This window comes from Homalodisca vitripennis, chromosome 5 (genome assembly GCF_021130785.1).
Source record: "Homalodisca vitripennis isolate AUS2020 chromosome 5, UT_GWSS_2.1, whole genome shotgun sequence".
Lineage (NCBI taxonomy): Eukaryota > Metazoa > Arthropoda > Insecta > Hemiptera > Cicadellidae > Homalodisca > Homalodisca vitripennis.
In genome coordinates, this window is record NC_060211.1 from 92,978,288 (window position 1) to 92,997,626 (window position 19,339).

General features: G+C 35.5%; 1 protein-coding gene across 1 annotated transcript in view; it reads left to right on the forward strand.

Annotated features, from left to right (window-relative positions):
* The window catches only part of LOC124362524 (lipopolysaccharide-induced tumor necrosis factor-alpha factor homolog), a 54,041-nt gene that overhangs the window by 27,573 nt on the left and 7,129 nt on the right, over nt 1-19,339 (forward strand). The window contains exon 2 of the mRNA XM_046817107.1: nt 3,548-3,629. Coding sequence (XP_046673063.1) covers nt 3,551-3,629 — 79 coding nt within the window. The 5' untranslated portion in view covers nt 3,548-3,550. The remainder of the gene's footprint in view (nt 1-3,547; nt 3,630-19,339) is intronic.

The following is a 19,339-nucleotide window of genomic DNA, read 5'->3' on the forward strand; positions in this document are numbered from 1 at the left end:
CGTTTGATACAAAAAACTGGATGTCTAAACAACCTCCTCACTTTAAATCTAGCGTATTGTATTGAATAAATATACCTTAAACAATGTTGTTGTAACGTTTTACATGTACTCACCGCATATTAAAAATTCAACATTATCCTTAGTTTAACAGTTTTGAGGTGTTACGCGTGGATTTTCTCAGATGACAGAGACGTTGCATATTGCATATTGAGAGCAAGCCTTAAAATATGACTTAAAAAGTAAACAAATAATTTTAAAATAGTTTGAAATCCAAAGTAAGCTTCTAATAAACAAAACAATGTTTTTATATTAAAAGCTGAGTCAAAAACAATACGACTAGGGTGTAATTTTGCAAGTGGGAGAGTTCTGTCACTAAGCCAAATACCTGCGGTGAGAATATGAGATTCTGGGCATGCGCCAACACCCACCAGTGTCCTGTGTACCGAACGATTTCAGATTCTGTGTTATTGGACGTTATACTGTATAGCGGCGATGCGCTGTGCTGGGCCTCGCAGATCGTTGATAAACTAACCTATAACCATACAGGCGTGCAGTTCCGCTCTACGTACACTTAAGCATCTAATTATTATTAATTAGAGAACAGCAATTATTCTTGTTAATTCACATCGTACGAAATGTTAAAAAAATCAACAATCCCACAGCATTTTTGTAACAGATCCGGAAATTTGTCAAAGTGTACTATGACAAAATCTGGAATAAGTCCGATTAACACACTTCAAAACCCAAAAAAGTAGGCAACGCCCATAACTCTACGGATAAAGTATTTTACTTAAGTATATCAATCATTAGTGTAATTTTTTTTTTAATTTTTATTTCACAAAAAACAATTAGTGCATTTCTTAAAGGTTGATATTTGATATTCTTCTAAGAATATTTATCAGATTTAAATCTGGATCATAGGCATTCGTTTCATAAAACGAATATGTATGAGCACAAAGAAACAACGCCCAAACAACGTACAGCAAGTAAGAAAACCTACAACTTTTAGACGACTTTCAACTTGCTGCCAGAAAACTTGCTGAAATAATTCGCGAGAAACCACCATCGCGAATAAATCTTTCTATAATAAACTTATAAACATCAACCTGCCACAGGATGCGGTACGTTGCTCGCAGATAATGCGCTATAGAGGTCGAAAATTACAATCAACGTTTTGTGATCCTGCGGAACCGGCTTAAAAGTACCTACCTACGAGCTAGGTACATACGTATCTGTGCTACTAGAGGACTGCACATTGTATATCTACCTGTCGTGCACAATAAGGTTCACCGACCTGAAAGTGTGTGGCCATCCAGGAAGTGGGACAGTCACATAGAATGTGTCTGACCCACTTTCTTCTAATTATCATTCATGTTGAATTTAGCAGGGACAGGTTGATGGATCCCTATTTGGCCATCAAATCGTCGGCCAACTCTATGGGTGAAGGGAGTAAAACGTAGTTACTAGTGGTTGGAATCCAATGCTAGTTCTAACTCTAGGTCGGAAATGACTGAATAAACACAAATGTGCTAGACCCAGGTAGCAATAGGTTGGGGGGGGGGGAAGTCGGGCTTTTCCGGAAAGTGTAGGGAAGTGCTAGATGGAGCAGTTTCTAAGCTTAACTGCACCTACGCGCGTTTGGTGATTTGTCCTCCCTTCCATTGCATTATCGCAGCGAGTCGGTATAGCCTCTCCCACCAAACATCCAGACCAATTCACTTCCTCATTCGTCAGATTTAGAGTTAATTGTGTGCATTGCATGAGCCCAGAGTTGTGTAATCAATCAAGTTTGATTAGTCATTGGTGGTGACTAACTTTTAGATAGGCACTGGTTGTTAAACTCGTCTTATTACACCATGTGAACAGAAGATTTTCTAGATTTGATTTGACGGGCTAGGAACCTATGAAGCAGATCGTAGATGAATGTTTCTTTGCTGTTAGAAGCTGCTGAACAGTGAAAGCTAGCTTAAAGACAATCTGATGAAACTACAATTGGCAGATCATATTGAAGGACTGTGGATGCAGTTGGATGCATTATTGAGGCAAGAACCACAATGCAGTGATTTTATTTAAATCTCCGGAAGTTTGAATATTGATAAAGAAATAGTATAAGGCCATGAGTTTTAATGCATACAATTCTTGTATTTGTTCCAAATGGGTTAGTTTTAGAGAAATGCTTTAAAGCTCAATTCTTATTTTGACCGATAAAATGCGCCCCAGAAAATCTTTGTATTGATCCTGATTATATTATCTTTTACAGTTAAAGCAAGATGCTCTTTTATCCTGTTTGAGTTAAATATATAGTTCAAGTAACTGTGTGAGCGTTATGCTATTGTTATGACTATTTACATTCCAAATCGTCATTTACTACTTCAACGGTTAGTGGTTCTATAAGATGAAGAAATTGTATTTATGGCATCTTTCCGAATCTATTACTATAGGTGGTCTGATGGTTGTAATAGTGTATGTTCTTATTACCGCTGCTCATGAAATACAACACAAATCAGTGCCAAAAATTAAGTCAACTTTTATTGATACTCTACTATAATAAAGAGGGGGTTTTTACTCATAAGATGACCTTGTACATAAAACGGATGTTTTTTATGTTGTTATGATTGGTGTGTTTTAGTTTCATAGAAGGCATGCCATATTTAAAACACTTTAAAGTTATGTGTTTGAATTCACAATTGTATAATAGTACAAATAGTTGTGTTTTTTGCACTTTATTGTTGTTATAGTTTTTTATGTGTATGAAAATGTTTTACATGGAAGTATTACAGTAGCAAAACACTTAAATTTATCATTTTAAAAGGCTCTAGAGTAAAATCGCGTTAGTTAAAATTTAATTAAATAATCGCATTTGAAACACTGATGTGGTCTTAGTGCTTTAAATTAAATTAAATTCAAATCTCATTAAAATATTTAGATATAATATGATGTGTTATATTCAATACGGATACAAAAACCAATGTCTAAACATTTAATTCTTACGGTAAGTATTTAAAAGTCAAATATAAAGTATGAAATTATTTAATAAAAGAAAATATAATATTCAGTTGGTTTATTAACCAGCTTACATTAACATAATTTACTACTATAGAACATCAGCATCGTAGGGAAAAGATTGCTACAACATGGAGCTTTCTTCCTATACTTTCTCTGAAACTTTTTCATTTTAATTGGTGATTGTTTATTTGTTAACTCTAACTAAAAAAGGGTACTTTGGTATTATCTGGTAGTCACCATTTTTTGGAACAGTTCTTCTTACCAAGGACTAAAAAACTACATTTTTAGAAAGAAAAAGTTTTTTAAATCAAGCCTGTTCTTTCTAATTATGTAGTTTTTTAGGTCTTTTGTAAGAAAAACTGCTAAATAGTGGCTTTCGGATAATACCAAAGTACCAAAAACAGTAACTCTATTTTAATATAATTACTTCAAATATATTTTCTATTAGTTTACTTACTAATTTATTTATTTATTTGCTTTCTAATGATTTCTATGCTGCATACTTAAAAGTTCGTTGTACTAACTGCCTGTGCGTGTCCAGACAATGACATCTAAAAACGTACCACCCCCTCCGGGCTATGGATTCCAGCCCCAGCCTGGCCAAGTGGTTTATGCACCTCCAAGTATGTATTTGCTTATTTATCACTTTCTTTATATATGATTTATATTAATATTTTAACTGCATGAAAGTGTAATGGCTTTGCTTGAGCATTTGTTGCATCAGTGCTTTTAACACGTTCACTGCATAAAATACTAATCTGGTGTTTTCAATGTTTGTCATTTGATTTCTTGTGTAAGATGTTGTTTCTCAACATGTTACCTTTTTCAGGTATGATTTATTATGATTATGCAAACCTATATACGCATCAAAACGTTTATAGAATCTGTGTAAATTGTATACCTTTTGAATACTTAAAAGATGAAGTAGAAAAATTGAAATATTTCGTAAATAACAGATAAAATTACTGAAAAACTAAAAAAAAATATCCGTCGTGTTGGAGACATATACAACTAAAAATAAAGTGATTAAAGTGTTTGAAGTATAACTTTTCTTGGCCGGCTAAAATCAAGGTAGCTGCCAGTGTAGCTTTTATAAATATATTGTTTGCTTCCGGTCTTGTATTAACTACAGCTTGACTCTACAATTAAGATAAGCGGATCCAGAAAACAACCCCCATGCAGAGGACTTTGTCAAATAAACAATAACAGTGAATGGAACCCTGACATGAGTTGGCACGTGGCAGCGGTTTGCTGGTAGAGTTTGTGTCAACTTGGGTGAGATTGGTGAGAACGGAACCTACAGTGCAAGGGAGAAAGAGTTCTCTCCTCCTTAATTAACTTAACTTATAATTATCAGTGGTTTAGATTAAAAAAACACTTTGGCGTTTAGACGACAGTACCAAAGGGAGAAATGTTAAGACTACAATCGAAGTTATCTTCTTTACGAATTTCTAAAACATTGTATATTAAAACAATGAAATGTGTGGAATGTTTATAGATAAATGGGCATATTTAAAAAAAATTTCTGAATGTTGTGATGTTCTATCAAGGGTGGTTCCAACTAACTTTTTCAAGTAACTCCTTACTCCTGTTTTAAGACATCGCAAGAAGTAAAAATATAAAAAATTTGTAAAGTTTTAAATTTTCTTCTCTAATTATTATTAATCTTCTTGAAATTTATAAGTTAAATGACGAATGTAATTAATTTAAAAAAATTGTTATATTTAAACTCTCAGAAAGTTACAAGTGTATTTGATGCATAATAATGTACTGTGTTTGCCTTTAATAAAAGTAACAACACACAAATTGTGATCCATTTTGAAATAAGAGTGTTTAATGCAAAGATAGGTGTTAAAACTTAAAATTCTATAATTTGTTTTTTTGGTAGAAAACAAGCAAACATTTTGCTACCAATTGTTCAACAAAGAAAAAACCCTTTCCAGACGTTAGTACTAAATTAATTGTAATTCTGAGCAATTTGCTCCTATAATTTATCTTTTTTTTAATATCCAATCAGTACAATACTCCTACATCGTTCATTGGCACCGTTAAATATAAAAACCTCAAATATATGTCAAAACCTTTCTACATTCAGCCATTTATTTACATACATCCTTTTTTTGCAAAGCAATGCATTACAAATATGAAGAGTTTCTATCTCTCCCCAATTTTGAATGAGCCAAAATATAGGTAGGCTACTACAGATCCAGGAATTTTCAATAAGTTCCATTTTACCAAGTCAGTTGACTATTAACTAAGTCTGAAATTAGTCAACAATTAGTAGATATGTTATGCCAAAGTAATTAATCCAGCTATTATACATAGTGTAACAAAATTCTATACAAACTTTAGGATATTGTTCCAGTGACCAATATGAGTCTATCTCTTATCATTTTTGCCTGTATGTCTGTATGTGTTTTATATTTCATTTCGGAAACCAGTAAAGAAGATATAAAACTCAAATTTGGTAAATTTTTCTTGCAGTCTCAAATCAAGAGAAATATTTGCATTAAATTACCATATCCCGTTTCAATATAGCGTCAGTATTGAAGTTTTAAAATTTAATACTGTAAAAACTAACAAGATTATGACATTCGTTAAAGAATAATAAAAGTTTCTAGATCTAATTATAACCATTTCGCGTCTAAAACATATTAATCGATCAAAAATTATATATCGTAAGCTTTAAATTAATTATTGTACTGCGTAACACAAATTTCAATGTTAATCGACCAAAAATTATATATCGTAAGCTTTAATGGCACAAATTTCAATGTTTTGCCAGCATGTTAACAGCATAATTAACCTTCTATTACAACTGTTAAAACCTTATATCTACATTATTTACTGAGCGATTTTTATGATCTAGGTATTAATATATTTGTAAGAAAATATAGCAACTTTATTATCCTTTAAAACGTTTCATAATCTTTCTAGTTAACAACTTTAACCATTCATCATATTGAAAATTTAATATAACTTTTATCTTGGATTGAGATTCCAAAAAAGTTATTTTCCCAAATTTGAGTTTTATACCCTTATTGGTTTTTGAAATAAAAAATAAAACTAAAAATACTTACAGACAAACAAAAGGTAAACAAAAAGAGATGGATCATTGGTTGCATTTAGTTTTTACCCCCTCCCCCCCTAGGGCTAAGGAAAAATATTTTAAAGTTTTTATAGAGTTTTGTTTTATCCTGTATATTATATCCCGTCATTATGTATGTCCGCAATTGATTTTGTCAAAGTTATTAATAATGCTCTATTTATCACTTTTTCCAACCATTATACATATATCTGACTGAATTTGGTCAAAATGATTAATCATGCTTTATTATTGTATCAAAGTAGGTTAGGTTATTATGAGGTTAGGTTATCTTAGGTAGGTTAGTTTATGCTAAGATATTTCAACAGTACCAATCAAAATTGCTAAGAAAAATTGCATAAACGCCTTGGTATGTATCCAATAAAACGTTACATCAAGATTTGAACATCCTAACAGTCAAAGAAGAAATTACCAAATTCAGTCCCTTTTATCTTTCAAGGTTAGAAAATCTTCCAAACCACCTTGCGGTAATTCTACTTGATAGGCCTAATTCTAAAAATGTGTACAGACTCCACCGAACTGCTCTCTTGGATCTACCTTTTAGGTTCTTTAATTAATTATGTTAGTGTTAACAATGGTTAACATCTAACTCAATTTTAATTGTTAATGTTGTTTCTGTATATAATATTTACTTATTGTTCTTCTCAAAATGAACATATTGTAAATAAATAAAATGTTGTTAAAAAGTTTATGCTAGGTTATGTTATGTTAGCTGGTAGGTTAGGTTACTTCACAAGGCCTTTTAGTTACGTGACTTCCCTCACCATCATGAAATTATTACTTTGACTAACTTGTGGTACCTACCTGTATTCTTCATAATGAGTGGCCAAAGTTATTATTTTACTATACTATGATTAGGTCTACTTTTGCCAAATTGCGTTAGCTATTGTATATAATGAGTGGATAATATAATTAATTTATTACTCTGATTAGTGAATTTGGTCATTATACACTGTATATGACTGTAATATACATATTATTGTTTTCATATCAAAATGTATATAGAATAGATTTACGGTTTTAAAAGTGATAAGTAATTGGTTTAAAATAATCAAGAATAGTTTTATTGTTAGTACAAAATAATGTAATATATTGTAACAAACAACACATTAAAGGGCATAGACATTGGCCAGCAAAAATAAATAAAATCCTTGACAAGTCATAAAAAACTGTAAGCAGGAAGGAGTTTGAAGGAGTTTTGTTTTTTGCAAGATGATTAACAATGAGGAGATATTGTTTACAAGCGAAACTGACGACGATCTTCAGATCTGTCTTATTTCTTTGACTTCTGAGCTGAACGCTCTAATGACTAACTATCCAGAACTTGACTTCACTAACCTTAGTATGCATATCAGTGATCTTCAAAATAAATTGATAAACAAAACTCCTCATATAAATGCTGCCTAAGTGATCTCACTCATTCAAGTAATGAACTTCAGTTACTTTCAACGAAGCTTGACTTAGAAAAGGAACAGAGAAGGAACGAAATGAACAACTCTTTTAAAATCCTGGACGAATCGAACGTTGAGATTGTCGACCTTAAAAAACAAGTCCAATCGTTGCTTGACGAACTACGGCAGCGAGAGCTTCACATCTCAACGCTCATCGCCGAGAACAACACCTTGTCTGACGATGTTCGCAGTATTAAAGCCAAGCTTTTGTTGTCGTCTGAGTCCAATGAAAAAAACGATTTAACTATAAAAAATCTCAGTTATAAGCTAGATTTATTAATTGCTGAACTCAGTGTAAATAGTATTAGTGACAAAAAATGTAGTTCTTACAAATGGGTTGAGGAGCATATTATTTCGGATTATTTTTCAGCTATTGCTAATAGTGTGAAGGGTAGAGATGAAATTTTATTGTTTAACCCAGCTGTTTCACATTTGTTAAAAGTTGGTACACCTGAGGCGATTAATGACACTTTGTCCAACTCCACTTTCAATAATGCCAAGTATGTATTTCTTTGTGTAAATAACAGTGTTGATAAGCAGAGAGCTGACTCTGGAACACACTGGTCCCTTTTATTTATTGATCGAGGTGTATGTAAGGCTTACCACATTGACTCTGTTTTAGGTGTAAATTTGAGCTCAGCAGTAAACATTTTAAGAAATTTAAATGTACCTCAATCTAGTCTAGTAGAGATCAAATGTCAACAGCAGGTGAATGATTTTGAATGTGGTCTCAATGTAATTGTCAATGCAAAATTCATTGTTAATTACTATTGTTCTCCTAGACGTAAGGAAGAATTCACTGATTGGTTCTATTGTAATGTTGTAACTTTACCTGACTGTCCATCACCTGCCCTCAACTCTGTCATACCTTCGATCACTCCTTCTCACAACCAGTCGCAATCATCCCCCCCTCAGTTAGATAACAATACTTATACTACTAGCTGTAAAGTTGACACTGTAAAACTTTTTTTTTTTTTTTTTTTTTTTTTTGGGCTGAGGATGGGGAATCTGCAATCAGATACATGGAGGGTTCTCTCTTCTTCCCTTCACTCCAGTGCATGCGGGGTTGACTACGTTATAAAGATCGCCGACCCGCTAAACCCCACCCTCGTCCTTCCTGCCCACCAAGCCGGGACCACTTTTAGCATTTCTTCAGCTGGGTGAGTGTCTTGCACTAAATGCTTTCCTTCTTCACCTCAAGTCCTCACGGCTCATCTTCCATTTTCTTCCGTATAATGGAAAAGGCCATCTTACTGACTGCGTTCCACATGTCTTCCGACTGCACCATGTGAGAGACCAAAGTCTCAGGTATCAGTTGTCCGGTTGTTTCCCAGCAATTGGCTCTCTCCTCTGTCCACCTCTTACAGAAAAAGAAAGTGTGCTCAGCAGTATCTTCCTCTCTGCAGTAGTGGCATATACTTGAGTTACTTCTGCCAATCCCCTCCAAGTAACGGCGGAAACACCCATGACCTGAGAGGATCTGAGTCACATGGAAATTTACCTCCCCATGTGTCCTTTGAAGCCATACTCTAATGTCTGGTATGAGCCTTCTGGTCCAGGAGCCCTTACTTGAGACCTCCCACTCTCGTTGCCAAGCATCCCTCAGTCTTTCCTGCAGCTCCGCCCTGTCTCGTTCTCCCAGGTAGCTGTCAGTTCTCTCTTTCACCAGAAGATGGATAGGAGGAGTCCTAGCGAGCACCAAAACAGCGTCGAGAGATATCGTCCTGTAGGCTGATGTGATTCTCATCGCAGCAAGCCGTTGAACCCTTAGTGCAGCTTCCTTTGCTCTTCCAAACTGCATTGCACTCGCCCACACCGGTGCACCATACAAGAGTATGGACTGTGTTGCTGAGAAAATCAGCCGCCTCTTTGACTCCTTGGGGCCCCGAACATTCTTCATAGTCCCACTTATTGCCATTGCCGTTACTGAGGCCTTTCTTGCTGTTTCCATAACATGGGGAACGAAAGTTCTTGACTTATCCAGCCAAATGCCTAAGTACTTGACCTTAGTCTTCGGTGTGACAGTCGTACCCTGTACCCGAAAAGTGATCGGTTGAAGTCTCCTCCTTCCAGCCATGATAATTGCCTCAGTCTTTTGTGGGGCCAGCTCAAGTCCCAGTTCCTGCAGATGATCCCCAACTCGTGCAATGGCTTCATTGGATCTCTCCATTAGCACATGTTCCGTGCTTCCCTTGGCCACCAGGGCCAAGTCATCAGCATACCCGACAATTCGTACCCCAGGCGGGAGAGCCAAGCGAAACACAGTGTCGTACAGGACATTCCAAAGGGTTGGGCCAAGCACTGATCCCTGTGGAACTCCACTGGTAACTTGCCTCCTCATTCCATTTCCCAGGTCCAGTGTTCTCTCCCCTAAATACGCCTGAATCATGCGCCTAAGATATGGAGATACTCCAATCGCTTTCAGCCGCTGCAATATCTTCTGCCAAGAAGCACTATTGAAGGCATTTTTCACATCCAAAAGGACCACCGCTGGTATTTCCCGGTATTGTCGGCCTCCACCCACAGCACGTCGTACCAACTTGATGACCATGTCCACAGCATCTACTGTTGAGCGTCCAGGTCTAAAGCCAAACTGGTTGTCAGACAAAGCATTGGTTTTCTCAAGTTCTTCTTGTAGTCTTCCTACCAGCAGTTGCTCAAACAGCTTCCCCACAGTACTCAGCAGACACAGTGGCCTGTATGAGTCTGGTCTGCCTTCTGGCTTACCCAATTTTGGGATGAGGACCAGTCTTGCCATCTTCCAGCCTGCAAGGAAGCTCTCCTCTCTCAGGGCCATATTTAACACTTTAAGGACCTTGTCTGGGACTACACTCACTGCCACCTTTACTACCTCTGGGGGAATGCCATCAGGTCCCGGGCTCTTGTTAGACTTGATCTTTTTTCCCGCCACGATAAGCTCATTTTTGGTGAAAGGTGGAATCTCCAGAGCAACAATTTCCTCATGCACTACAGGTGGGTGGACACTGTAAAACTTGTTAGATGTAAAGGTGACAAGTGGAAACTTGTAAAATCAAAATCAAAGCGTATACGTTCTAAACAAACAAAACTTCCTCGGCAAGAAGTGTCAATCGAGTGCGGGAATAAATATGCTGTCCTGAGTGATATTGATGTTGATGACTGTACAGAGTTAAACACGACCCCTGGTGTATGCGGGACTTCTAAGCCAGCTAAGGAGCTCTCAGTGATATCTCACTCCTGTGTCTCTGTATCAGATCGAAATCAGCCAAAAGAGAAAAACATACATGCCAATAAAAGTAATGTTAGCGATAGCCCCTTGACTGTTAATGATATTTCATGTAATGAAAACCTAAGTTGTAATGAGTTACCTTTAAAATCATGTTTGATTATTGGTGATTCGTTATTGAGATACTCGGGCAAGCAGTGTTCCGACTCAGGTGCTACAACTGATATGAATCCTGGAGCCAGAATACGTACAATAAAGCAAAAACTTATGTTTTATCTAAATGAAAAGCCTAAGGTTATTTATTTAAATGTTGGCACTAATGATGTACCCTTGTGCTATAATGGTGGATCTGGTTATAACGGGGGGTGTGGCAAACGTTTAATTCTAGATTCTATGGCAGATCTTTTGGATACTGTTAAAACTAAGTTCCCTACTTCTAAGGTATTTTTAAATTGTATTCCAATAAGGCGTGATTTGAAGTATGGTACTCTGTGCATGTTGAATGAGCAGATAGAGTTGATGTGTTTGAACTTTGGAGTACAGTATGTTGATTTAAACTTTTGCTTAAGACTGCGTCACCTTGCAAGGGATGGTAGACATCTGAATAAGGAGGGTAATTTTCTACTGGGTTTCATAATGCATCAGATTCTTTCTAAGGTAAGTGCTCATAAGGACGAAACACAATCCTTTGAACCAGGTACATCTGAACCTGATACTCCTACTGCTCCTGAAACTAAACCTTATACACCTGAACCCGAACCAGATACTCCTGCTCTTACGTCGGGAAACGATTCAACACCTCATCCCAATCCCCCATCTTAGCACAACGTGACTTTTTCGCCGTTGCTTCAGCCTTGGACTTCAGTCCAGGTGATGTACGCAACGGCTTTCATAATACCTCCCTGAAGGTCCTTCATCAGAATATACGGGGTTTAAATTCTAATTATGAAACTCTCCAGCTTTTCATTCAGGAAGAAAATCCAATGGTGGTGTGTATTAGTGAGCATCACGTTAACCAATTCGGCATTTTGCAATTGGATGGTTATGTGATGGCAAGTTCGTTCTGTAGATCCGGAATGGAAAAGGGTGGAGTTGCTCTCTTCATTAAACCAGATGCTTCCTTTTCCCTTATTGATGTCTCTGACTACTGCGTTGAAGGTTTCTGTGAATTGGTGGCCATTTCTGTTGAGCTAGACAGTAGAAAACTTTATATTGTTGGGGTATATAGACTCCCCTTAATTACAAGGAGGTCTTCTACAAAAATATTTATGATTGTCTTTCACAGGTTGTGAAAGGGAGTGCAAATACAATTGTCATGGGCGATTTCAATATTGATTTAGCGGGTTCTTCCAACGACTCCAAAACTATACTAAACAATATGCTGTCCTTTGGTCTTCACCAAACCATTCGTTCGTATACACGAGAGTTTAAGAAGTCTAGAACCCTGATTGATCATATATACACAGATATACCTGAACCCTGTTTTTCGAGCTCTATTATAGTGTCATACTTAAGTGACCATCACGCACAGGCTGCAATTGTTGGCTCTCAATCATCTTCAAAGTCATCCCCAGCTCTTTTCCGCTACAACCGTGTTTTCTCAGAGGAAAACATTAGTCTCTTCAAATATTACTTGAATAAGGAAAACTGGGCTGATTTGTATTCATTGACTGACTTAAATGCAAAGTTTGAGCTGTTCTTGAGTCACATTGACTATTACTTCAACGTTTGTTTCCCCTTGGTCAGGAGAAAGGTCCCTTCAGAGAGTAGGGACGAGTGTAGGATTAAGCTAGATGGTGAGGCGATAAGGGTTAGGGAACAGTTAAGATCCTCTTACTTGGAATCGAAAGATTTGCCTTCTGTCCACCCCCTTAGGCAAAGATATCTTGGCCTCAAGAAGTTGTATCGTAAGCTTATTCTGAAACTCAAGTCTGATAGTGTGGCTAAGCGGCTCAGAACGTCATCTAATACAACCAAAACACTTTGGGGGATCGTTAATCAGAGTCGAGGTTCACATGACTTTAAAAAGTACCAGAAATCAGGAATAATTTAGGAGAGGTTGTTAATGATCCCTCAGAAGTGTGTAATATTTTCAATGATTATTTTCTTAATGTGGGTGATAAGTTCAACAAGGTTCCGCCTAATGTTAGCTCTTTTGCCTTGAGCACATGTCCTCTGAATTCGTTTTTCTTGTCGCCTACTAATCCTATGGCGATTGCTGAGTCAGTTCGCAGCCTAAAATCAAAGAATTCCGCTGGTTCAGATGGAATATCATCTGCTTTGTTGAAAAACGTAGTCTTAGAGCTGGCAGAGCCACTCAGTGAATTGATTAATCATTCATTTTCAATGGGTATATTTCCTGACTGTTTGAAACTCGCTATGGTCACCCCTTTGTACAAGAAAGGCTGCAATCCGGACTGTTCAAATTACAGGCTGATTTCTGTAGTTTCAACCTTCTCTAAAGTTATAGAGAAAATAGTATTAAAAAGGCTTTGGAGTTTCCTACAGCACAACAAGCTGATGTTTCAACATCAATATGGGTTCACCCAAGGGAAAAGTACTGTTGACGCAATGTTCTGTGTCGTGCAGAACATTGTTGATACTATTGACTCGGGTAACCGGTCTAGTGGCTTATTTTTTGATTTAACTAAAGCCTTTGATTTAGTTGATCACGTTCTTCTTCTAAATAAATTGTCTATCATGGGGATTAGAGTTGTCGCACTTCAGTGGTTTCAATCATATCTGGTCAAAAGGGCACAGTTTGTTAAGGTTAGTTCTATTGATGCGTCAAATAACATCTGCAATAGTTTTTCCACGAAGGGAACTATCAGCAAGGGTGTGCCCCAAGGTTCAATTTTGGGCCCTGTCCTTTTTTTAATCTTTATCAACGATCTTTGTAAGGGCTTAACTGTGCCAAACTTGTGCCTATATGCAGATGACACGTCACTAACGTTTTCTAATTCCTCCAGAGATCACCTGGAACTCGACACATTCTTAGAAGGGAATGCACTTGTTAATTGGCTTGAGCAAAATAGTCTTCAAGTAAATGTCTCAAAAACTACACTCATTGAATTTTCAATTAACAGCCATTCAAGCAAAAGTTTGCTCAGTATTCATTTGGGTGATGAAGCTGTTTTCTCAGAATGCTCCGTAAAATTTCTTGGCCTTATTATTGACTGCAATTTGTCTTTCCATCTCCATATAGAGCATGTATGTAGGAAGCTGAGTCAGGGTATTTTTGTGCTCAGAAATCTGGCTCGTTTCGCATCAACTGAAATTCTTACTGCTACTTATTATGGCATCATCTATCCATTCATATCATACGGGGTTTCCATTTGGGGTTCTGAAAGCACCAAAACTAAGTCTGTGTTTAGGCTTCAAAAGAAAGCTTTAAGAATAATTTGTCATGTCCCATCCAGAACCTCATGTGCTAACCTTTTTTCCTCCAACAAACTTTTAACTTTTCCTTCCATTTATATTCTGAAAACCTTATCATTTCTTCATAAAAACTTTCACCTTTTTAATAGATTTTTTCCGACTCACATTTATGAAACAAGAAGTAAACCCAGATGCATTATGAATATCCCACCACACTCCACCTCATTTTTTGAAAATCATTTAAAATATTCAGCAGTAATTCTTTTTAACAGTCTTCCATTAAGCTTAAGATTAGTCCAAGATTACACAGTTTTTAGAAAAAAATTGAAATGGTTGTTGATCGAGAAGGCTTACTATTCTGTTAAGGACTTTTTAGCTGATAAGATAGTGTAAACTTGAAAAAGTAAAATTATTTTATTGAGAGACATTATTATATATTGTTATAATTTGTTGACTTGGCATATACATTGTTAACTCTGTCTACATGCTGAATAAAGAATTTGAATTTGAATTTGAATTTGCATTTCAAAGGTCATAAATAAAAATTAGCTTTGTGGTTTATGCCTACACTCCAGGGTCACAGTGTTATTTTCTTTTACTGATACAGACTATAACTAAATATGTTTACTCTAGTGAGGGTATTGAATTAACATTCAAAACTATTTGAAATGCTTCAAATGTAGGAAGTCGTGACTGTATATTGGAAACATACTAATTAATTCTTTTTTTTTTCTTTTTTCTCATTTAAGCCTCAGCGTCAGCTATGCCGGCTTCGAAGTGCACTGGTTTCGATTATTATTATTATTACATTTTTTGGACCTCCCTGGGATTTGAACCCGTGATCTCTCGGTTAGAGAGCCGAGACTATAACCATTAGTATACGGAGGAGGACTAAAATTAATTCTTAAAGGTTTTTGCCATATACATACTTTTAAGAACCACTTCTACTTCCCCACAGAGTTAAACCAAGCATCAAATGAGAATGAATAAATGCATGATACTCTATTTTTACTGTAACTCAAAAAACTCCTTAGTTCATGTAAAAAGTAAATTCTCTTCGTGTTCTAGGTAAATTCTTACATAAGTTATCAGTATGACAAGTCCAGCTTGATCAGATGTCTAAATCTATTCCAAATATTTTTATAGACTCATTATTACTGTGTATTGTTGGATTCAATGAAAAAGTTATGAGTTTAATTTTACATTATAGTTATTAATAAACAACTTTTTTGAAACCACTCTGATGCTAATTTAATGCAATTCTCTTTAGCTAATGTGAGAATAAGTTATTACTACAACTTACGAGAGTGGTAAAATCTGTGTACAATACAGATCTATATTGCATTTCATAAGCAAACAATATTGAACTGAACAAAAGATCAATGTTATCAGTTAGTTAATACTATTTCATTGTTATAACTATTATCGCAACCCACAGAATATATCTTATACCCTCCAACTGGCAGTCATTTTTTCCTGTAGTGGCAGCATGTTTTCGAGCCTCGTGCAAGGGTTTTTTAAAAAATTTATTAAAAATATAAATTAAAAGTAATATATATAGAAGTATATATTTTTGTGTTCAGAATTAAACATATAATAATATTAGTATTTAAATTTGGCCTTAAAAAAATGTTGACTAAAAATTTTTTTCCATGAAATTCAAAATTTACATTTTTTTATTTTTTAATTTGGGGGGGACCATACCTAGCAAACCAAGTTATAGTAAGAAAACTATAAAAGTGAGATATCCATTTTATGTCAAATTTATTCTAGTTTCAGAAACACATAAGCATTTTACAAATTTATGAAACTATAATAACACTATATAACAAAAAGCAGCGATGCGCATAAATTGTGAAAATAGGGTGTATATGTAAGAGTTTGCTAATAAAAGTTTTACTAATACAGTTTTACTTCAATACATGTTATATTGCATATTTTATTACTCAGAATGAAGTAAACTATACAGCAGTAGTAGAATAAATTCCATAACTTTTTGTTTAAGAGTCGAAAAAAGTTTCATTTTGTCATTACTCAAAACTTTTGCGAAAAATTTTCGAAAAATGTATTTATTCTAAAATATATTTATTTGCACTACTGCAATATTTAACAATTCACCACACACTAAACACAACACTAAAACACAAATAAACCTACTAAAACTTACTAATAAACACGACTCGTCACATCAACAACTCAGACGGCATCGACAACATGGCGGTCACATCTTTTACGTTCCAAACTACGAACTTGGTACATTGCAACTACAATACAAAAAGGAATAAAACTATAGTATTCCTTAGGCTTTTTTTCCCGAATCCAATGGTGCATGAATCGAATCGATACGTTGCCGGAATATACTGTAATGAGTGATTATGCAAGGGAATGTTTGTTCATCAAAATTTTGATGAACAACAATCATAATTGGGTTGTGTTTATCAAAATTTTGATGAACAACAGTTGGAGGGATAATCACAATCCTTATTAGCTACAGCATTGTTATTTTTCAATGGTTATTATACATTCAGATTTATAGTTTCATATCGATTTGGAAAATTAGATAAAGTATTGTTAATTTGTTACACAGAAAAAGAATTGAGAATCTATTATACTCACTATATTACAATTATTACTATCCTTATACTATAATGTTATAATTCACAAGCAGGGGCGCACCGACTGGGAAGAAAGTGAGGTTAGTTCTTACTATTTCTTGTGGCTTCTCCCTGTACTCGGTACTGCTAATTTTAAATCATACGTTACAGAGTACTCCTAAATGTTTCGGTTACTGTACTGTTACTGCTAAACGAGTCCGAGTACTTTGTACCAGGAACGGTAACGTAAACTGTGTTGTAAAAGTAACCTGTACCGGGTACATTCGGTGTGCGATGACTTGTACTCTTAGGACGAAGAGTACCCGGTACAAAGTATATTTTGTAGTAATCCCGATATAATCAGTTGTCACAGTAGTGAGTATGTTGCTAAGCTCTGAGCAGTTCTAACTGTGTTAGTTTGTTTCAATTGTTGTCACTTCGAGGCAAAACCGCCCTAAGCAGTGTGACGATTGGCGCGTTAAAACGAGCAGTTGCCGGTTGAGGTAAACTAACAAAACGTGCTCAATTTTATCTGTGTTAAAAATTGTAATATTTGTAATGGTGGTTTACAAAATTACATGCTCAATGATTAAGAGCTCCGTGACGTGACGTGACCAATACCGTATTTTAGTCCATGACCCATACCCAGTCAAGAATAAAACTTGAGATGGTATTTTGATAACAACTTTATTTCCATACTATTATCAAATTCTAAATAAATTACGTACTCAATTACAATATTCACATCTTTATGTGTGCACTGTTTTCCAGTTTTTCAGGATGCCCAATGTAATAACAGAAGAATTTCTAAAAAGCCTATCCAACAAGATAACACAGCTTTTCAGATACAGTGCAGTAATCAATTTGGGGTTTTATCGCCTGTTGATGTAAATACTCCTAAATCTATCCTCAATAAAAATTGTAGTAAAAACAAAAAAAACTAGAAAAACAATTCTGACTAGGCCAACATCTCCTGAGATCCCAATCCCTCTACAGCCTCAAATAATAATCGATAACAGCCCTTCACATCCCTCCACTGCAATAATAAATGAATCTTGCAAGGCTCATCATAGGATTTTGTTGTGTGCCGACAGCCATGGACGTGGATTGACTTGGAACTTAAATAAATTGATTAAGACACATCAAACAGTAGGTTTTGTAGCCCCCAGTGGTAGAGCCAAGCAAATTCTTAATCCAATAAACATTCAAGGGGAAAAACTGGACGAAAAAGACATTTTGGTGGTATTTTGTGGTACTAATGACGTCTCAAGGAATGAGGCAAATGAAGCAATAAATATAATCAAAGACACACTTGAAGAACATTCAAATCAAAATATAATACTATTAAATATTCCACATCGATATGACTTAGTGCAATGGTCATGTGTTAATGAAGAAGTTAAGAGGACTAATGGTATTCTACAAGAAATAAGTGATCAGTATAATAATGTCAAGTTGGTGAATGTACATGATGCTGACAGAAAACTTCATACTCGCCACGGTCTGCATTTCAATCATAAGGGAAAACTGTGGCTTGCAGACAAAATTTGTGAGGCAGCTAAGACTTTTTGTGACACTGCTGAAGCTTCCCGGAGCCAGAGTCCAACCAACCCGGATGGTGTGTAGAGGGATACCGAGCCGCAGCTACAGGAGGAGACAACAGCATCGGGTGAAGAAGAGGCAGCTACGGTGTCGGGAAACTCCACATCAATATTCTAGATCTGTTAAAGTAGCATATGTTGATAATAAATGCAAATTTTTCAATGTTTTCCATCTAAATGTTCAGTCAATTAGGAAGAAAATTGAAATGTTATAACTTTTATTAGAATCACTAAATTGTAGTATTTTAACACTAAATGAACACTGGCTAGTCGTAGAAGAAAGTCAGCTTTTTGTTCCTCAAGGGTATAGTCTTGCAAATATTTATTGTAGAAAACCACCATTAACCAGAGGAGGGTGTAGCATTTTTGTAAAAAATGGATTGGATTACCAACCTATTGATTTAGAAAAATTTTGTATCGATACTGTGTTTGAAGTAACTGCAGTTTTATTGAGTAAGACCAACATTATTGTAGCAACAATATATCGCACACCAGGTTTAGACCTCGATTGCTTTCTGTCCTCTTTAGATAGTTGTGTTGGTTTCCTGTACAAAAAGTACCCTTCCAGACATATTATTATTTCAGGAGATTTTAACATAGATATTTTAAAAGATGATTTAAATACTACAAACTTTCTCAATACATTACGCTCTTTAAATTTATACTGTTTAAATCATGAACCTACAAGAAATGTAGCTTGTCTTGATAACATTGTTACCAATATGTTTAAATATGATATAGAATGTCAGATCATCGAGCCTCATATCTCTGATCACTCTGGTATTTTAGCAGTCTTCCACGACTTTATGGGTAATGATCCAAACAAACAAACATATTTCAAGCGAATGAGGGACTTAACTCCCAAAGCAATAAGAAACATTAGAATGGTGCTAAGTGAGGTTGACTGGACTTTCTTAAAAACATACTATAGAGTTGATTTAGCTTTTAATGATTTTATCAACTTTTTGACAACTTCTTTTGAAGAATGCTGTATGATA